This window comes from Procambarus clarkii, chromosome 71 (assembly GCF_040958095.1).
Source record: "Procambarus clarkii isolate CNS0578487 chromosome 71, FALCON_Pclarkii_2.0, whole genome shotgun sequence".
Taxonomy (NCBI): domain Eukaryota; kingdom Metazoa; phylum Arthropoda; class Malacostraca; order Decapoda; family Cambaridae; genus Procambarus; species Procambarus clarkii.
Window position 1 is genome coordinate 10,213,333 of NC_091220.1, and position 21,768 is coordinate 10,235,100.

At 48.3% G+C, this 21,768-nt stretch overlaps 2 protein-coding genes across 2 annotated transcripts in view; one reads left to right on the forward strand and one right to left on the reverse strand.

Annotated features, from left to right (window-relative positions):
* The window catches only part of ERp44 (Endoplasmic reticulum protein 44), a 61,006-nt gene that overhangs the window by 20,009 nt on the left and 19,229 nt on the right, over positions 1-21,768 (reverse strand). Inside the window, exon 5 of the mRNA XM_069311963.1 lies at positions 5,002-5,117. Within this exon, the coding sequence (XP_069168064.1) occupies positions 5,002-5,117 (116 nt within the window). The remainder of the gene's footprint in view (positions 1-5,001; positions 5,118-21,768) is intronic.
* Positions 10,111-13,361, forward strand: LOC138356185 (piggyBac transposable element-derived protein 4-like). Its single transcript, XM_069311914.1, has one exon. It carries the CDS (start codon positions 11,763-11,765, stop codon positions 13,359-13,361), a length of 1,599 nt encoding a protein of 532 aa, XP_069168015.1. The 5' UTR covers positions 10,111-11,762.

A 21,768-nucleotide genomic window follows, 5' to 3' on the forward strand; every position in this document is an offset into this window, starting at 1 on the left:
GGCGACAGATCTGACCCCTGAGGTCAGCCTCAACTGGCGCAATGGAGAATAATAACCATGACATGTTCATGATGTCACCTCTGCTACTGATCATGGAACGATCAATATGATTGGTTCCCGCTCTTTTGCTGCAATGCCATTGGTCAAATTGTAATCCCTTGTGTTGTGTCCCACGAGATGCCCTGTAGCCGCTGGCAAGGGTATTCACGTGAGGAAGTTCATAGCTAGTGGACGTGTCCTGTTCTGTCTATCGGCCAATAGACTGAACACCGTCCATTCCTCACCGCCAAGTTAAACTCGGTATCTTTTCGATATACCAACGCTCGCCCGGAATCGCGATCGTGACTGTATTGTTTAGAAGCCTAGTGACAAATCACCAGAGCGAAACTGACTGGTATCAGGTAACCCCGGTGACAAGTTGAGATCGTCTGTGAGAAACCTAGAGTGAACTATGGTAGTGCCACCGCCTAAGTGAATCTGTGGGTGACTTTTACCACAGTGTACCGCTAGGTACCATATAATCAGCCGCCGCCCGCCGCCACTCACCAGCCGCCCTGCCTCACTGCACTACGTGACGTCACCACCCTTACTCACCGCCAGTGCCATCAAGTGTGTGCGTGTGTCTGTTGACATACAGCGCGCCCTCCTGTGAGTATCCTCCGTGTCAAGTACGGTTTGTGGGAAAGCCTGTCACCAATGGTCTCACGTCAGAACGAGTGAAACCAGCTGTCAGGCCACCTACGAGTTCTTGCATAAATGTGCCCGAGTGAGTGAGTGAGTGAATAAGAGAGGTAGCCTACTTGTAAGTACAAGATCTTGTTATTGTATTATTGTGTCTGTCTGTGTTGATCTGAGGGATCAACCACAGTTCTCACCTTCTTATACCTGACCCAGGTATAGGTGGAGGCCTAGACACCCGACGGTGTATGCGTGTTTATCTGTGTGGTATCACGACATTACACTCGTCTGTGAATGTGAGCTTCACATACACCACACATTTAGTTATTGTGTGATACTAATATTGTGCATGTTATTGCCTGTCCCATTGACAGTGCCATTGTGATTTATTGTGCATCATCATTACCCGAGTATCTGGTTGGAACTCCTGTGATCCCTTTACACACCGGCAGTTAGGTTTGCCGTGTTAATGATTGGCTATCAATTGTGTTAAGTTAGGTGTTTCTCCACGAGTGGATACGAGTCGTTTAGCCAGACGTTAAGAGTCTCGCTAATGCAACCATAGCTTTTCTGACGCCAATCTAAAGTAAATCAAGCACCCTGTGTATTAGTGGTTAAGTTAGTAAATAAACTACTGTTAAGCTTTATGCGGTGTTTCCGCTGAACCACTTCTGAATACTGACAACTATTTACTCAAGCCTTCAGCTCCAGGTGTCTTCAACACCAAGTTACCTATTATTCACTGAACTATAAATGTGATGAGGACCCTAGGAGTCCCTTAAAGTGTTAAAGCATTGAGAAGATTCCAACGATCAACGTTGACCAGGACCAGGTGAGGCTAGTCTGAGAAGAGACCTTCAAGGACTCTAACTCAACTTTGCTCCCAGGCCCTATACGGTTGCTCTCGAATTTTCTCTGCTGATTCCGACAGCTTCGTGAAGCGTCTGCCACATGTACATTGGCGAAGTACGCATTGCAGTTGGGAAAGCAAAATAGAAAACCCCACAGAAGGTGATTGGCGGTAGATAAGTGCCAAGTCCTTATCGGCCCTGGAGAGCCAGACCTCAGGTCTAGTTTTAAATGGTAGGGTGTAGCCAAAAATAATGGGTGAAGCCCTGGGGCTGTATTAAATTGTGAGAGGAGCAATCCTTCCACTGGTAAGCTGGTGAAACAAAATTCAGTAGTGTGTTCTGGGAGTGTGTGGGGGGTAGGAACTCGGTCCGACATCAAAGGGGCTGAGGGCAGCCATCAACATCTTGGCCTAAGTGCGGTTTTAAGGTATTGTGCACTTGAGTATTCATGTCCTTAGTAGATATCCATTTTGCCTCTTAGGGATAATAGAGTACGGTATATGTTCATTTGATTTCAATATATGTGTTAAATAAAATAAAGTATTAATTGGTTTTTGATTGTTTAGTTATCGCTGTCCCTTTTGTTATTAATGTTGAACAGTTTCTATATGCAATATATATATGTGTGGTATTTGGAAATCCCCCCGTTCTCCTCCATTTAATGGATATTAAAGTTGCCCTTGGACCTAAATAAGCAAAGTAAATTAAACAAACTAATTCTCAAGATTTATTACCGAAGTTCCTATTGCCCGAGAGTTCCATGATTACTGATTCCTTGCCTTCCTGAGGGATCGCTGATAGACACATTCAGGTATGGTTGGTCGGGAAGGTGGTGGCAGTGTTCTTAATGAGTTTTAACACTTTCGCTCGGGGATGACGCAGCATTGCGTCATCCGTTTACTGGCGGTAATGCCGGGGATGACGCAGCATTGCGTCATCCACTTTCAAAATTCGCCAAAAATCAGGTTTTTATCCGATTTTTTTGGGGACTGTTTTAAAATGTGCGCCGATGTCTTCCCATTTTCTTTGTTGAGCCTCGTCGCCCTCAGGCTGCTTGGCACACGCCGTGGGCCCATTGTCTTTGCTCCACTGTTGTGACCAATGTCGCTTCCCCTCGCATCTCAAACGTGTGAACATTTCGGCTATTTTCCGTGGCTATATTTCTTACTGCGGCTTTAGAAACTATCTACGCTTACTCCACGATGGATAGTAATCATGAACAAGGCCCTTCCAGGAAGAAAATTGCGAAAGAAAGGCTTGAAAAGGGTAGGAATTGGGAGTGTAGCAGGAAGGCCTCTGAGCACTCACTCACGGCTAACACGTGGCCCGTCTTCAACTCGTCGGCGGTTGGAGCGTGACCAGGTTTTTTTTTTTATAGGCTAATGTTCCTCTAGAGAATTTTATTACGAACCCATTGAGACCAAAATGAAAGACCTAGGACAAAAATTGAGGTGACCAGAGTGAAAATAGTGAAAACATTTTATCCCGTTTGCGCGCTCCCGGGTAACTCGTTAGCACTTTCTCTGTTTGCTGCGGGTAATTAGCCGGGCTTTTGGAGTTTATATGCATTTAGTGCTGTAGAGAATTTTATTGCGAACACAATGATACCAAATTTAATCTCGTAGAAGGAGAATTGAGGTGACAAAGTTGAAGAGAGTATACACTTTTCGGAATTAACGCGCGCTTCCGTGACACTCTGGGGCCCATATCGCCCTGTCGAGGGGTGGCGCGCGGGGTGAGCGAAAGTGTTAATTATAAGTTTAAATTAATAACCCCCATTCTTGTTGTTTCCTCCTCATTTAACATTTCAGCTTGTACCCGCGGTAGATCAGTGAGGGGTCATACTGAGCTGTAGCAGTGTTGAGCTGGGGTATTGAGTGGAGAGGAAGAGTAGAGAGAGATAGGGGGACTTTACAAGAGGTTGACGTCCGAATGCCTGAATGTCCAGCAAAGCTCGAGTAAAGAAACGGCATTGATGATCCACTTCATGGAAGAGGAAGGATGCAAGAGAGATTGTCGGCCAGGACGTTGGACACTCCCTGCACGTGAACGGCATGGAGGGCCAAACCCCAAGAACACAGCGGAAGAGCTACCCAAAGTGACCAGCCCCAAAGAGCCATGGACTGAAGAGACACCCCCCTTGGTTGAGGCATTGAACCATGGGGAAACCGTCCAAATGGAGGCGGTTTACCGAGCCCCGAGGAATCCAAACTCTCTGCAGCACCTGCCACACGGCTGCAAACGCCCTCGCTGTGCTGTGAGCACGACGAAGGAGCGGGCACCAACAACCTTGGCTGGACGGGTGAGCACTGGTCACAAAGCCCCAAACGACAATCAAGGCCTCCGGGAAACATCGAGCTCAGGAGGAGGAAGGCACCATGGCACTGAACCCCGGAAAACCCAAAAAGGAAGCTGGTGACGCAGCAACTAGCGAGTGACACCGGAGTCCGAAACCAGCAATCGTGAGATCAGTGAAAGGGGGCCACCTTGAAGATACTAGAACAGCCTCTTGAACCAAAGTCTGCCCAACAGGTAAGCCAGACGGACAAAGTGGAGACTCCTGCACAGCTGCTTGAGTAACCACCGAGTCACCCGTGTCCCCCTGAACACTAACAGAAGGCGGGACTACAACCAATGCAACACCGCAGGTGGCAGAGAAAGTGACACTGACCGGGAATCCCAAATGAGGTCCAACCCGGTCCAAACCTGGGATGGAAACAACTGGGACTTCTGCCATATCGCTAGAAACCGAACCCGGCGATCTGAGAAAAAGACAGATACCTGGCTAGCAGACAAACAGCCTGGCTGGGAGCCCAAACTAGCCAGTCGTTGAGGTGAGCCAACACCCGAAGACCTAAGAAACGAAAAGGGACAAACAACAACCCGAAGCAGGCATGTAAAAATGTGAGATGCAAGTTGCAGCCTAAAGATGGGATCCAATTGCACTCCTGAACCTTATTGATCCTTCAGGATCAATAGGTCACAGTTCAAAGTCCTTCCTGAGCCTTCAGGATCAATAGGACTGTAATAGAGTGCAATAGGATCAAGAACCTGTACACCAGTTGATTGACAATCGAGAAGTGGGACCAAAGAGTCAAAGTTCAACACCTGCAAGCACAACTAGTTAAATACAACTAGGCGAGTACAACATCTGACTCATGTTAACAGGCTGAGAGCTTTCCTCCTCTTATAGCTCATCATAAGCCTTACCCTATTAGTTTTCCCTGGAACATGACCTGCCAATTGTTAACAACCAAGTACCCAATTACTGCTGGGTGAACAGGGACAAAAATTATGGATTGATCCCTATACAATCTTCCCCGGCCAGAACTTGAACCCAGACTAAATCACTTGTGAGGAACTGGGTGTGTTTTAATGCATCACAATGGATTTTTATTCAATATAGCCAGAATCGCATATTTTTACCTTTAACTTTGCCTTAGTACTACTAGTAAGGAAAAAAGAAACTCACCCAAACCCTGCTAGGAACTGACAGTCATCTTTCAGATTGAGCGCTACCTTCCGGAATACCTCAAACTCTGGAACATCCTGCCGTTCAAAATACCCTATCACAGTCCTCTTTGTTTCCTGAGAATAAAAAACAGCAACATAATATAAATATAGTGTATACATGAAAGCAACTGAAGGTCAGATCTAAGGATCTGATTTTGCAAAAACACAAATAAATAGTTTTGTTTTAAGTCTAAAATTATGGGGCCATATCAATAAAAAATGAGACAAATATTGAAGAAAAGAAAAAAAGAGGGTTGGATGTAATGAAACACCAGTTTCTGGGTCAGCCCCATCGGCTCCCTGAAGCTATCACACTGATACAATGCTATATTAGTTGAGTTCATCAGTCGCATAGTTCTTGTTGCCTACTGGGAACCAGAGTCAGAACCTGGCCACCTCAGAGAGGGGGGAAAAAAGGGTGAGCATGAACCATGAACCAGAGAAGAGTATGAAGCTCCCCAATCCAACTTCCCCCGAGGCCAAGGCTAACAAAAAACAACGCTTTCCAAAAACAATTACGAACCGAAGGAACCACCATAAACGAAGGAGAGGATAGAAAGAACATAGTTCAAAGACCAAGAAGGCTCAGGCAGCGTATGAGGCAGCCGGAGGTTAAAGAATGTACGAGAAATTTCCTGAAACGGAAGTGACATCCACCCAGATTGAAAGCTGCACCATACCTGGAGCATTCCTTAAGAGGGTTCTGGGAGTTCTTCTACCATACGAGCCCAGCCTGAGGCCAGGATCGACTTGTGAACTCCGGGCTCTATTAATAACACCGCACGATAAAAAGTGACAGAAATAGGCATGAGATGCCGACCTAGAAAAAGCCACGAGAGAAAAGACAAAACAACCTGGTCCGAAACCGACAAAACCTGACGAGAAAGAAAATGGCAGAAAGACCACGAAGATACCTGGTTGATACCTGGTTGATGGGGTTCTGGGAGTTCTTCTACTCCCCAAGCCCGGCCCGAGGCCAGGCTTGACTTGTGAGAGTTTGGTCCACCAGGCTGTTGCTTGGAGCGGCCCGCAGGCCCACATACCCACCACAGCCCGGTTGGTCTGGCACTCCTTGGAGGAATAAATCTAGTTTCCTCTTGAAAATCTCCACAGTTGTTCCGGCAATATTTCTTATGCTTGCTGGGAGGACGTTGAACAACCGCGGACCTCTGATGTTTATACAGTGTTCTCTGATTGTGCCTATGGCACCTCTGCTCTTCACTGGTTCTATTCTACATTTTCTTCCATATCGTTTACACCGGTACGTTGTTATTTTACTGTGTAGATTTGGTACTTGGCCCTCCAGTATCTTCCAGGTGTATATTATTTGATATCTCTCTCGTCTTCTTTCTAGTGAGTACATTTGGAGGGCTTTGAGACGATCCCAATAATTTAGGTGCTTTATTGCGTCTATGCGTGCCGTATATGTTCTCTGTATTCCCTCTATTTCAGCAATCTCTCCTGCTCTGAAGGGGGAAGTGAGTACTGAGCAGTACTCAAGACGGGATAACACAAGAGACTTGAAGAGTACAACCATTGTGATGGGATCCCTGGATTTGAAAGTTCTCGTAATCCATCCTATCATTTTTCTGGCTGTCGCAATATTTGCTTGGTTATGCTCCTTAAACGTTAGGTTGTCAGACATTATTATTCCCAAATCCTTTACATGCTGTTTTCCTACTATGGGTACATTTGATTGTGTTTTGTACTCTGTATTATGTTTAAGGTCCTCATTTTTACCGTACCCGAGTACCTGGAATTTATCACTGTTAAACATCATGTTATTTTCTGATGCCCAGTCGAAAACTTTATTAATATCAGCTTGAAGTTTTTCAATGTCCTCAGCCGAGGTAATTTTCATACTGATTTTTGTGTCATCTGCAAAGGATGATACAAAGCTGTGACTTGTATTTTTGTCTATATCTGATATGAGAATAAGGAAAAGCAGCGGTGCAAGGACTGTACCCTGAGGTACAGAGCTTTTCACTGCACTTGGACTAGATTTTATATGATTGACCGTTACTCACTGAGTCCTGTTTGACAGAAAACTGAGTATCCAGCGTCCTACTTTACCGGTTATTCCCATTGACTTCATTTTGTGTGCAATCATGCCATGGTCACATTTATCGAAAGCCTTTGCGAAGTCCGTGTATATCACATCAGCATTCTGTTTTTCTTCTAATGCCTCAGTGACTTTGTCGTAGTGCTCAAGTAGCTGTGAGAGGCACGATCTTCCCGCTCGAAATCCATGTTGGCCTGGGTTGTGAAGGTCATTGGTCTCCATGAAATTGGTGACCTGACTTCTAATCACTCTCTCAAATACTTTTATGATGTGCGATGTTAGTGCAACTGGTCTATAATTTTTTGCCAATGCTTTGCTCCCTCCCTTGTGTAGAGCGGCTATGTCTGCTACTTTAAGTGCATCTGGTATCTCCCCCGTGTCCAAGCTCTTCCTCCACACTATACTGAGTGCCTGTGCTACCGGCACTTTGCATTTCTTTATAAATATTGAATTCCATGAGTCTGGACCTGGGGCCGAGTGCATGGGCATGTTTTCAATTTCTTTTTCAAAATTTAGTGCGCTCGTGTTTATATCAGTTATATTTACAGGGGTTTGAATATCCCGCATAAAGAAATTGTCTGGATCTTCCACCTTCATGTTGTTTATTGAAGTGCTAAATATGTCCTCATACTGCTTTTTTAGGATTTCACTAATTTCTGTCATCCTCCGTGTATGAACCTTCACTTGTACGAATAGGTCCAATACTGGCAGTGGTTTTTGCTTTTGATTTCACATATGAGAAGAAATATTTTGGATTTTTCTTTATTTCCTGAATTGCTTTCTGTTCTAACTGCCTTTCTTCAGTTTCATATGAGTGTTTCAATTTCCGCTCGATTTCTTCAATCTCCCTATTTAAATTATTCCTTCTTTGATGGGAAATTCGTGTCTGCATAAGCAGTTCCGTTATTTTTTTCCTGCGTTTATAGTGTCGTCTGCGTTCTCTTTCTACGTTAGATCTCTTTCTGGCTTTCCTCAAAGGAACATGTTTCAGACAGACTTGATACGCTTCTGAAGTCAGTTTTTCCATTCCTTCTGTAGGACTTGTATTACTTAGAACAGTTCCCCATGGAATGAAGAGACTTAATTCTGTTGCCAAGATGAAAACTACAGTTGGAGCACCATCAAAGAAGCCACCTGATCACCATACAAATGGCAATGCACACGCATCAGAAATGCCAGACGCAGAATATGGAGGAGTAAGTTGAACCAGCGAGGTACCTCACCGGACCGACCTGCTGAAAGAGGAGGAACTGCGGAAAAATGCCCACATTTCAACAGCAAGCAAGCAGCGCCTGAAACTAAGACTGGGACAGCTACTATGGAGCCAGGAGAACAACTCTATCCCGAAAGGATTCCAGCTGAGCCAGAACTCGGAGCAACATCTGGATCGGGGAAAAGAGGTACAGGAACCACCACCTCGACCTGTCCTGCCGGTCAAGGTGGGGGTTCACCTCGGCTGGTAGGACTGGTCATGTCCACTGCGTCCAAAGCATCCACCTTGCAGTTGGAGAATGGTGCCACGTAAAATGAGAAATGCCGAAACCACGCCGACGCCTACCTCAGGACAACCATACATCCGGCAAAGTCAAAGAAGGACGCAGCATCGACTGTCCACTCCACGGAAAGAGGAAGCATGACACGCAGTCTGGCAGGACCAGCACCGGAAGATAACCCTGACCACGCAAGGGCAGTACTTACAGAACACCTAGTGGCGGTAACCCTAGAAGCATGCAGCCCCGGTACCCAGAAGAACTCCAGGCCGTCGCTCAAAAAACGTGTAGGAACAGTCGTTTAAGCAAAGTCAAGAAAAGAAATTGCGGCCTGAGTTGACGTCAGCTTACCAGCACCATCAGTCAAGAGCTGAATTGGTGGGTTGCTTGCTCACCTGGGCCGGCTCCCCCTTCCCATGGGGGAGGGGGGGGGACACCAATGAGTAGGGTCTAGTTAGATGATGTGTTGTTTTTCTTCTTTCTGGGAGAGTTTTTTTTTGCTATTTTGAGAATATGTAGCTAGCAATTTTCAATCAGACAGTGCTCTGTATTGATTGCCATCTCCCTGGGAGATGGCAAAATATGACTTTACATAAAATATTAACACTTTCACTCGCCAGGTGAGCGAGCCCCAGACCACCCCAAGGTGCGCCGCACATTCTGTGGGAGCGCGCAGTTTTTTAATTTTGGTTTTCACTCTTTTCAATTTTGTCACGTCAATTCTCATCCTAGGTTTTTCATTTTGGTGTCAATGTGTTTGCAATGACATTCCCTACATGAGTATATGCATATAATGTTCAAAACCGCAGCGCCCCCTTCCCGCAGCCAAGCCAAAAGCAGGCCAAATTTGTTCATTTTTGACGCCATACTGCGTCATTACCACACATTCGTCTACTAAATTTTTGACGCCATACTGCGTCATTACCACACATTCGTCTACTAAATTTTACTGAGCAAAAGTGATAAATGTAAAGGGTCCATAGGGCATTGCTCTCTGCACCTCTCTGAGGGGGGCCAGGTTCTGGCTCTGGTTCCTGATAGACAACAAGAACGCTGCGACTGAAGAACCTAGCTAATATAGCACTATATCAGTGGAATAGCTTCAGGGAGCCAACAATGCTCCCCACAGAAAAAATCTAAACACTGTGCTGCTTCTAATCTTCAGTACTTTAGCAAAACACTCCAACAAAAATTAAGTAAATCTGGTGGTTATAGGTGCTTACCTACCAGTGCTTACTTATCAGAGACTACAGGGAAGTGAGATCATGCTCTTTTATGCCCCACCTCCTAGCGGTTCATACCTGGAGTGCTAATTTTCCCCGTCCTCATAGCTGAAGCTTTTCTCAATTCACTGTTCTAATCTAGTTGTATACTCAAGTAATGGTCTTGTATAGGATGTGTGTATGGATTTGAAAGCCTTCCTGTTTAGATTCTAAATGACGCTGTTATGTTTGCTAACGTCACACCTGCTGCTGATGTTATCCTGATCACATGAGCTTCTGGTCTGAGTGTTGGGATTATATCTGCTCCCAGGTCTTTTTCTCTTATGTCTTGCAATTGCCTTCCTTATGGTATAGTTAAATATAGTCCCTTAATCAATTTTATTATTTTACACTTATTTGGATTGAATTCCAGCAGCCATTTATTTGCCCAATCCAGAAGTTTGTTAAGGTCTTCTTGCAGCACTCTACAGTCCTCTTCAGTTCTTACTCCTCATTAATTTTGCATCATCTGCAAATATCAACATGTACGAGCTCACTCCCTCCGAGTGGTCATATACATACATTAAAGACAGCAATGGTCCTAAGACTATTGAAACACCACCTTCCACTCCTCTCCAGCCTAACACATCCTCTCTGACTATGACCCTTCATTTCCTGTCTGTTGTGAACTCCCATACACAGGATTCAGCGGTATGCCACCAGGCTCGTCCCGGAACTGAGAGGAATGAGCTACGAAGAAAGGCTAAAGGAGCTGAACCTCACATCCCTGGAAAACAGAAGAGTAAGGGGAGACATGATTACCACCTAAAAAATTCTCAGGGGAATTGACAGGGTGGACAAACTCTTCAGCATGGGTGGAACACGAACAAGGGGACAAAGGTGGAAACTTAGTACCCAGATGAGCCACAGAGACGTCAGAAAGAATTTTTTCAGTGTCAGAGTAGTTAACACTTTCTGCGGATGAGGACGCCTCCCGGCGTCCTGTTTCGCCTACCCGCTCCCGCATAGTGGACATAAATTTATGTCCTCTTTTAAAATATTTGTATAAAATTCAATTTTAATCCGATTTCATTGGGGTTTGTTTCAAACGACGCGCCATGAAGTTCTCTTTCTCACCACTAGGCCACCCGGCACGTCGGCCTACCCGGTCACGTGACGGGCCCATTGTTTTCGTGTCACGTGTCGTGAGTCGATCACGCTCCCCTCGCGCGCCAAACTCGAGCATTTTTACCCGTTTCCGTGTGGATTATACCCAATTACTTCATCAAAAATGGATCCAGGTCAAGGCCCAAGCAGTTCTACGCCCAAGGAAGCCTCCAGGTCCTCGAAAGTTGACAAAATAACCATGATTTATAAGAAGTGGAGCGGAGTGAAGCTCACACCAACGAAAATTCCAGGCCTCGTGGAGGATTTATCAGAAGCTGAAGGTGATGTAGAGGTATTGGAGGAAGATGTTGGATACCACAACGATTATAGTGGAGTGCAGGGACCTAGAGGGAATGATACGGCAACGAGTGATGAGGAGACTGAGGCCCTCACCGAGGAAGAGGAGGCACCGCGACCCCCTCCTCCTCCTCCATCTCGGCGCACACGTGGTGCATTTAGGCTACCTAGAAAAGTAGCTACCAGAAATGCTGTTCATCGTAGGAACACACGACAAACTGCGCCAAGTGATTCTGAAAGTATAAGTGATGAGGAAAGTGAGGAGGATTCATCCGAGCCTCCTGAAAGGCGTACACGTACAGTACGTACTCGGCAGGCTGGGGCTGGTGATGGCTGGAGTCGTAGCAATACTCCTCCAGTTGTTGATGATTTTACTGGAAATCCTGGACTGAAAATTCCCAAACCTACTAGTGCACTGGCTTATATTCAATTGTTCATCACGCATGCCCTGCTTGAATTCTTGACCGTTGAAACAAATTTGTAAGCCTCGCAGTTATTCCGGATGGCCAATGAAAATGTATCAGATATTTGGAACCCACTGAAGGTGAGTGAAATGACGCGATTCCTAGGACTGTGCATATTGATGGGCATAAACAGGCTCCCTTCTATGAGGATGTATTGGCAAACAGCAAAGTCATGGCATGCTCGTTTCTTCAACTTGTTCATGACGTCGAGACGATTCCAGCATATAAACCAGTTTTTCCACACATTCAATACCAATGCAGTGCCCGTGAACAATCGTGATAAGTTGATAAAAGTGAGGCCAGTGATGGATTACTTGAAAGAGAGGTTTGCTGAAGTTTACATCCCCAATAAAGAGTTGTATTTGGATGAGGGTACAATGGCATGGCGTGGCCGACTATCGTTCAAAGTGTACAATCCAAACAAACCAGACAAGTATGGTGTGAAACTTTATATGCTTGCTGAATCTGTCTCTGGGTACATATATGACTTTGACGTATACTCAGGTATTGGTAAGACGATAGTGGATACAGTAACGGGGTTGGTTCAGCCTTTAGTGAACAAGGGTTACCATTTGTACATGGATAATTACTACAACTCGGTTACCCTGACAGAAAAATTGAGAGAACTTGGGGTGTACACATGTGGCACAATTAGAATGCTACGTGGCGCCCCAAAGGTATTGCAAGCTCTAGCCAAGGGTAAACTTCCACTGGATACCACCGTATACCGCCGCAAAGATAACACCTTCATTCTCCTGTGGAGAGACAAGCGAGTAGTCTCAATAATTACCAACATCCACAATGCAGACACTCAGCAAGTTCAGCGAAGGAAACGAATTCGCAAACGAAACGGAACAAGTGGAATACAACAGGTAACAGTGAACAAACCTACTGCAATTTGCGAGTACAATAAGTTCATGAAAGGTGTGGACCACTTCGATCAAATGGTTAAATATTACCATTTTACCAGGAAAACTCACAAGTGGACCAAAAAGATTACCTTTTATTTTCTGCAAATGGCATTGCATAATGCCTATGTTTTGTACAAATACAACACAACTGATCAAAAAAAGCTAACATTGCTACAGTTCCACGAGGTGGCAATCTGGGCCCTATTGCACTGGGACACAGAGGAGTGGCCTAAAACAACATCATCATCTCAACACTTGCGGCACGCTCCAGACATAAATGATGACACAGCTCCTGCCAATGCTGACGCCATGCCAACTCCCGGACCATCTGGTGTGAGGCGGCCTTTGTTCACTACACCACCTCAAGATGAAGCAGCAACCGAATCTGAACCCGAGATGTCTGCCACACTGCCATCTGAACCCGCCATGTCTGCCACACTGCCATTTGACGAAACTGTTTTGTCAGATGAATCTGACTCTCATGCAAATGTTTCCCCTCCAGCGAGAAAACCTGGCCCTATTGTTGATTCAGAAAATCGCATGAACACAAAACTGAAACATGAACTTTACAGACTGCCCAAACGTCTCAAGTGTCATGTATGCGCACGGTCCGGTAAAAGGAAGGACACGAACATAGGATGCAGGACCTGCAACGTTGCACTCTGTGTTATTCCCTGCTACACCAATTACCACCGGAAAAGGGTGTATTGGGTGGTGAAGAAGTAACCACCCGCAACAGCTTCACTCCACCTACAAACCATCTGTTGAGCAACTTCAGGAATGAAGAACCTGAAGAAGGTGGAGTGAAGAACAAATGCTCAACTTACTGTTCCACAACCAGCCTTCCCTTGGTAAGTACACCTATTTGGTCCAAGTTTGTGTAGTATAATTTAGCTCATAGAACATTCTATTGCGAACACATTGCCACAAAAATGAATGACATACATACAATAATAATATCAGAACAGTGAAATAAGTATAAACTTTCAAAGCAACGTTTCGCGCATGTGTCGTCCGGTCACCGTTACCGGGTAACAGTGCGCCCACTTCCCACACTCTTGCGGGTGGGCCGCGACCATTATTCTACGATTATATTCATATCACCGTGTTGGGAATTTCATTGGGAGTCCATTGATACCAAAATTAAGGCTGTAGGACAATTGTAGAGGTGATAATAATCCCAAGAGTAAAAACATTTTGTTGCTGTTGGGCGCTCACGGCGACTCATCTTCGTAGTTATTTATTTCGTGCTGGTATCTCTATAGCTTTCGTGACTTTTTTTACTGATGTTCTTCTAGAGAATTTTATTGCGAACATGTTGGTACCAAAATGAAATACGTAGCTTGAGAACTAAGGTCAGGAAAGTAAAAAGAGTATACACATTTTTGTTTTTACGCTTAAGCGATAAAAACGCCGCGCGCACATACGGTTTTTTTCCTGACCTTCGCCGGGAGCGCGAAAGTGTTAATAAATGGAATGCATTAGGCAGTGATGTGGAGGAGGCTGACTCCATACACAGTTTCAAATGAAGATATGATAGAGCCCAGTAGGCTCAGGAATCTGTACACCAGTTGATTGACAGTTGAGAGGCGGGACCAAAGAGCCAAAGCTCAACCCCCCGCAAGCACAATTAGGTAAGTACAGTCTAGTGCCTTTTCTGTTCTCCCTGCTTGTCTCTCCATCTTGTGTAATACTTTTTTGTGAGGAACTGTATCAAAAACTTTTTGGCAGTCTATCCATTCTTCAATCTCTTTTCTTATTTTGGCAAACCTGTCATCAAATTCAATTAAGTTTGTTATGCATGATTTTCTCTCTATGAAACCATATTGTGTATACTGTACTTGTATACCTAAAGTCCGAAGTAAAAACCAAACATTGAATATAATTAAAGGCTTCTTTCTGGAGGAGCCCCAGTGGCCCCGTTAGTGATCTTGCCAAGACTTCTTCATACTAAAAGAAGAAAAGGTTCACTCCGTAGAAATGTGACGGAACTTGGATAAACCATCCGCGAGAATGTTGGAAATACCTGGCATGTGGACTACATAGAAAGCTGAACAACAAGAATCCAGAGGACGAACCACCCACAGCGTCCAGCACTACAGGAAAGTAGGACCAAAGAGAGTTACCAGGAAGCAATCAAAGTGGAGCCTGGAGAGAGCCGAATCCTCCACAATGCCTGCCCATACTGCTGCGACCTTGTGCACTGTTGTGTGCCCCCAAAGAAACGGACCCAACCACCAACCCTGGAAGACCTGGTGAGTGCTGGTCATAAAGTCACAAAGTCCCAATCTAGAGCCAATGCATCTATAAAGACATCGAGCAGTGGAGTTGGAAGGCACCATGGAATCAAAACTCAAAAATCCTAAAGAAGAGGCTGACGAAGCAACATACAGCAAAGGGTAGCTGGGGCCTGAACCCAATTGTTGTTGCAGTGACAAAATGAGCAGAACCACAGAAACCAGTACAGAGCCCCGAGCCAAACGCTGCTCAACAGGAAAACCATGCAGGCAAAATTTAGGCTTCGCACAGCTGCTCAGCTAACCACTGAGTAATCCAGGGCCATGCTAAAACCAGATGGCAATGGAGCTGTAAGCTGAACAAAGCCAATGAGGGCAGGGCAAGAGACAACAAGCCTCGAGTCCCAGACTAGATCCAGCCAAGTTCAAACTTGGGATGGAACCAACTGGCAAATTTTGCCTCACAGGCCTAACAGAATTTTATGACCATGTGACAAAGATTAAGCAGAAAGAGAAGGATGGGCAGACTGCATTTTCTTGGATTGCCGGAAAGCCTTTGACATAAGAGGCTGGTGTACAAGTTGGAGAAGCAGGCAGGTAGGGTGATCCAGTGGATAAGGCAGTAGCTAAGCAATAAGAAGCAGAGTTACTGTGAGTGGCAGGACCTCAGAATCGCATGATGTCAACAGCGGAGTCCCAGAGGATTCTGTACTTGGACCTATCTTGTTTGATATATATAAATGATCTTCCAGAGGGTATAAACGTATTCCTCTCAATGTTTGCTGATAATGACATAATTATGAGGAGTAAAACAGAGGATGACAGCATGAGGCTACAAAATGACCTGGACAAACTGAAGGAATGGTCCAACAAATGTATTAGATTTACCTGAGCAAATGCAAAGTAATGAAGTTAGATGTTGGGAGCAAGGGGTCAAATACAAGATATCACTTCGGAGATGAAATCCTTCAAGAATCAAGGAGAGAAAGACCTGGGGGTTGATATCATGCCATACCTGTACCCTGAAGCCCACATCAAGAGGCTATCATCAGTGGCATATGCTAGGATAGCCAACATAAGAACTATCTTAGGGAACTTGTGTAAGGAATCATTTATAACCTTGGATACCACATGTCAGACCAATCCTGGAGCATGCAGCTTCAACATAGAGACAGTATCTAGTCAAGCACAAGACTAAATTGGAGAGTCTGGGATTCAAAGGTATGCCACCAGACTGGTACCAGAGCTGAGAGTTATGAGCAATGAGGAGAGAATACAGGAACTAAACCTACGAGTGGAAGAAAGAAGTTAGGCAAGACATGCTCACCACAAGCAACATTTCTAGAGTAATTGATAGGGTAGATAAAGACGGTTTATTTAACACAGGTACACAAACAAGGGCACTCAAGTGGACACTGAGAACTCAAATGAGCCAAAAAAAACCAGCGTTGAATGTAATGAAACGCCATTTTCTGGGTGAGACCCGGAGGCTCCCCGGAGCTTTACCGGCTGATATGCTAATGTCAGACTTTGGCATCAGTCATGTGTATGGAGTTCTAGGGCCTACCGGGGACCACGAGCCAGAACCTGGCCCCCTCAGAGAGGCAAGGGGAGCAATGGCCTATAGAAACCCCCGTGTGGTTGGAAGCATTCTATGTCTGCCATCGACCGGGTCAAGCATCCAGAAAGGTAAGCATTCCAAAACAAACCCCTATTCTGGTGAAAATTGCTACCTAAGCCGAACTAGTGAATAGAACTCTTCAACAGAAAACACGGAAACTAGTATGACGTCATACGTCACCGCGCCGCTGTCTGCGCAGCTCCCCCCTCCCCGGGAGGGGGAAGGGGGAGCCCCAGACCTCCCACGCCGGCTATCCACCCATCAGTTCTGAGGCTGGATGTCAAAACACGCGAAAAACGCCGACCGGAGGGAGGGAGGGTTGCCGGGGAGCCTCCGGGTCTCACCCAGAAAATGGCGTTTCATTACATTCAACGCTGGTTTTCTGGGGGGAGCCCCGTCGGCTCCCCGGAGCTAACTACCCACAGAGGAAGGTCAAAGGGACAAAACCGGGAGGCGGACACCACGCACCCCCCAAGGAGGCGAGACAACCGGCAGCAAACGCCAACCCAAGGCGCCACAGCCCCGAAAATCCCGGGAACAACACGAGAACCACGAGCAGCAAGGCCCCTGCACGAACACCAAAAATCCATGCCCGAAAGACTGCAAGGCCACGTCGCCCAGACGGCAGCGAGAGCAGCGAAGCCACGAACGCCACAGGCATGAGGGAAGAACACAGGCAGCTTAGCCACAAGAACACGGCTGACCACCCGGGACACCATCACCCGCGAACCGGGAAGAACAGAACCGGATCAACGCAAAACGCGCTCCGGACCCAAACGCCGTGGCACGCAAACAACAGCAGAGGGCCGCCACTGAACACAAAAACGACACACCCCCGGCCCGACCAACAAAGCACCAACAAACCCTGGACCCCTCCAGAATGCAGCAGCCCCACCCCGCGCCAGAAAAGATGGAGACTGCTGCCATCAAACAACCAAAACGCTAAAACCGAAGGAGCAAGAAAACACAGCGAACCGACCCCCAGAGGCAAAGGCCCAAAGGAAAGAGCCGACGAAAAAACACACCGGAACCGAAGGGGCACTACCAACCGAGGAGAAGACGGAGCACGCTGACCAGAGACCAGGATGGTGCAAGCGGCGCACGAACAGGCCGGAGGTGAAATGACGCACAAGACAGCTGACTAACGGTGCAGAAGCAACACCAAGACCGAAAGCAAGCTGAAGCGGCTCCGCCTGCGCCGCACGAAAAGAGGCGACAGTATGTGGCAAGACGACGGCCCCCAACCCCCACTAGAAAACCAAGCCGAGAGTAAACCAAGCCAACAAGAAGGACCCACCGAAGAAGGGACAGGAAAAGGAAGGACCGCCAAAATACCCCATACTGCCGCCAAGAAGCACGCAGGTGGGACACCTACCACGAAGCCACCCGACCACCAACCGGAGGCGAGACCACGAGGCAGAACATAAGCAGCCCCGACAAGGCCCCCCCGAGCCCAGGAAAAAGGCGGAGCCGCGAGAAGATCTCGGGCGCGACCACCGAAACCCAGGCGGCACAAGGAGATGGAACGTCTGCCGAACAGAAAAACTCCGAAGCATGCAAGCCCGCCAGGAGTTCAGAAACGACGGGTCCGACGCGAGACATCGCAAGAACCCCCCCAAAAAAAAAATAAAACAACAACAACAACCGGCAGGGCAAGCTAGGAAAACCAAAGAAGGCGGAAGGGTCGCCGCCAGAACAGGACCCGAACCAAGGGGCCCGAACAACTGCAACAGACCGAGACAAAGAAGCACATCACAGGACACAGGCTGACCAACGCCTAAGAACACACGCAGAACATTCCTGCTGCAGAAGAGGCAGGAAGAAAGAGCAGAAGCACAAAAAAAAAAAAAAAAAAAAAACCAGGAGAACAACCAGGGGTGGACAATCAGGCAGGGACAAAAACCCCACGCAATCCCCAGGCACAAAACAGCAGCAAAGCGCCACTCCACAACCGGACACAGGAACAAGGACACGCCACCGTGAAACACGGTACCAATGCTCACGTGCAGCAGCAGCAGCAACAGGCACCACTGCAACATGCAACATGTAAATAGCAACTCCCCTCTGCAAAGGCAGAGAACGGAGCAGGCAGACCCCAGACAGGGCCAACGGAGACACGACAAAACCCTGCAGGCCCAGAAACCTGCACCAGGCGACCGACGGCGGAGAAACCCCGCTCGATACCTGCTGGATGAGGTACTGGGAGCTCTTTTACACCTCAAGCCCGGCCCAAGGTCAGGCCAGACCGGCCAGAGGATGGCCCACCAGGCAGCTGCTAGGAGCAGTCCACCGGCCCACATACCCCCACAACCAGGACGGGCCGGAACTGCCATACGAAAACAGGCCAGTGCGCCCTGGAAGTCCACGGACGAACCAGCAAGAAGGCTTATGCTCGCAAGTAGGTCGTGTAACAAGCACAGACCACTGATGGTAATACAGTGTTCCCCAAAAGTGCCAATAGCACCACTGCACTCCACTGGTACTATCCCGCAAGTTCTACCAGATAGGCGGGACCCAAGAGCCAGAGCTCAAATCCTGCAAGCACAGCCAGGAGCCTCACCAGGTGAGTACAGAACCAACCCTACAACCCCCACACCTCACAACATTAAAAAAGGAGGGTCCCCTGAACGACTGTAGCAAGGGTTGGACATGCACAGGAGGGGGACAGGAGTGGGTGATAAAGGGACAGTCACTGGTGTGCGAACGGTCTCAGTCGTACAAAATTATACCTAAATAAAGACAGGTATATGAACACCGCCGCATCCAGCGCCCGGCCAAAAGACGCCAGACCGCAGAAACTCACCTGGCGAATGGTGGCTCGAACTTGACACGACTCAACCGTGCCCAGAAGAACTTGGGAGCACCGCCAGGTGAAGACGCCAGAGCCGGACCCGCAGGAGAACAGGGAGAGGCGAAGGAGGCGGTCCACACCCATGACACAGAAAACCGCGGTGTCCTCCCCACAACTGGGAACCAGGACACCCCTGGCGCAAAGGGGCACATACCGCAGCCAGGGAGAAGAACGAAAGGCGAAGCACTGTAGCAAAAAAGGGCGCAAAACCCCAGCACTGAACCATCGCCCAGACCAAAACAAACTCCACGGCGCATGCGCATAACACGCTGGCCGAACCGCACACCCTCCCTGCGGGAAGGCGCCAGCCAGGACTATTGCACGAGAAAAAGAGCCAAAAGAGGAAGCAGGAACAAGAAAACCGGCCAAAGAAGCAAAGAGCCCAAAAAAAGGGAACCCAAACGGGCGACAAGTAGCCCAAACGGGCGACAAGTAGCCCAAACGGCCGACAAGTAGCCCAACCGGGCGACAAGTAGCCCAACCGGGCGACAAGTAGCCCAACAGGGCGACAAGTAGCCCAACAGGGCGACAAGTAGCCCAACAGGGCGACAAGTAGCCCAACAGGGCGACAAGTACTAGGAGCCGACAGACGTTCCAATAATGCGGGAAGTAGCGAAAAACCTTCCCGTACCCTCGAGAACACAGAAGCCAACACTAGTCCCGAAGGCACACGAAGGCGCAGGCGCACCCGAGATCAAAAGTCACGCAGAACCCCATCGAACGGGGAAACATGACAAAAACACCGTCCCAAAAAGCGGGGGAGGAAACATCCACCCACAGGACGGAACCAACCGACTCAAAGGCCAAGGAACCGAGCCCGGGGAGGGGCCGACGTCCAACAGCACGTACGGCGAGTGGGGAGGAAAAACCCCACTCCGCGTAACCACAAGCCCCGCCTAGAGGGGGATAAAACCCCCCACGGGGTCTAACGGGGCCAAGGCCCCCCAAGTCAGCCCCTCCCCAGCCCCGGGAACCTACACGACAGGCCCCGGGGCCGAGCCGTTCCCCCAAAGCCCCGGCCGTACCAGAAAACCGGGGCAGCCGTGAAAACACTAAGGAAGGGAGCCCACTGGCAGACTCATACAACACGGCTGGAGGAACAGGCCCAAATGCCCCCGTCACTACCCCGGAAGGGGAATTCCCCGAGACTGCCCGAGTCTCAACACCACCAAACACCCCGCCCTGAACCTACAGACGGTAAGGAACCGGATGCAGGCAGGAAGGGTGAACCAGGGGAAAAACGAAATACAACGGGGCAGCCCCGGGGCTCCCGGGGAGGAAACCACGAGAACGTTGCCACCACCAAGGCTCAAGTGCAACGCCCCTGCTGCCCGCACCCGCTTTGTTAGCACAACTGGGTAACCGAGCCACAACGAGCAACCAAACTCGCAGGACACCGGGTCGAAGGTGTCACCGACCCCACAGGCAGCAGACGGAGGCAAAACAGAGAGTCACCCAGAGACAAAAGGTGAGAGCAACCCTCAAACTCGCTGGAAGCGAGGGGGGGGCTCAGGGGCCACATCCATCGGACCCGCGCGCCCCCAGGGGTTTCCCAGGGTCCCGAGCGTTTACTTTAAGAGGACTCGCGCTCAGGTAATCCCAGGCAGGGTACTGCTAACCGGCACCCAAGCTACCAAACAACTTTCTAAGAGCTGAACCCCCGGGACGTGTACACTCACGGGGACCTAGCAGGGGGTACCACCAGAAATACTCAGAACACAAGGGACACAAGGGGCAAGAACGAAGGCAGACCCCCCCACCAGGTATAGAAACAAAAGAAAAAGAAAACCCCGCAAGAGGACAGCGTACCCAAGCGGAACAGAGCCGGCCGCTATGATTGGTAAAGACAAGCTGCACAGTACCCCGCGCCCCACCAGTGCAAACACTGCCCCTTACTCTAAGGCGAACAAGGGAGACAGAACACCCGAGCACACAAAGAGCGGCCGAAAACCAAGCGGTAAACGGCCAAGCAGGGGCAGGACCCAAGGAACTTGTGGAAGGTGGCCCCAAGCCCCAAGGGCAGTACTTACAGGGCACCTAGGGAAGGGAACCCTAGGCGCATGCAGCCCGAGTACTGAAGAATCACACCCGGCTCACGCACCACCTAGAAAACAGACACCACACTCTAGGTACAGTGCTGAAACAACCACTGGAGCCGGAGCACATAACCATTGCCTATAGCATCAGCCGAAGAACTGATGGGTGGATAGCCGGCGTGGGAGGTCTGGGGCTCCCCCTTCCCCCTCCCGGGGAGGGGGGAGCTGCGCAGACAGCGGCGCGGTGACGTATGACGTCATACTAGTTTCCGTGTTTTCTGTTGAAGAGTTCTATTCACTAGTTCGGCTTAGGTAGCAATTTTCACCAGAATAGGGGTTTGTTTTGGAATGCTTACCTTTCTGGATGCTTGACCCGGTCGATGGCAGA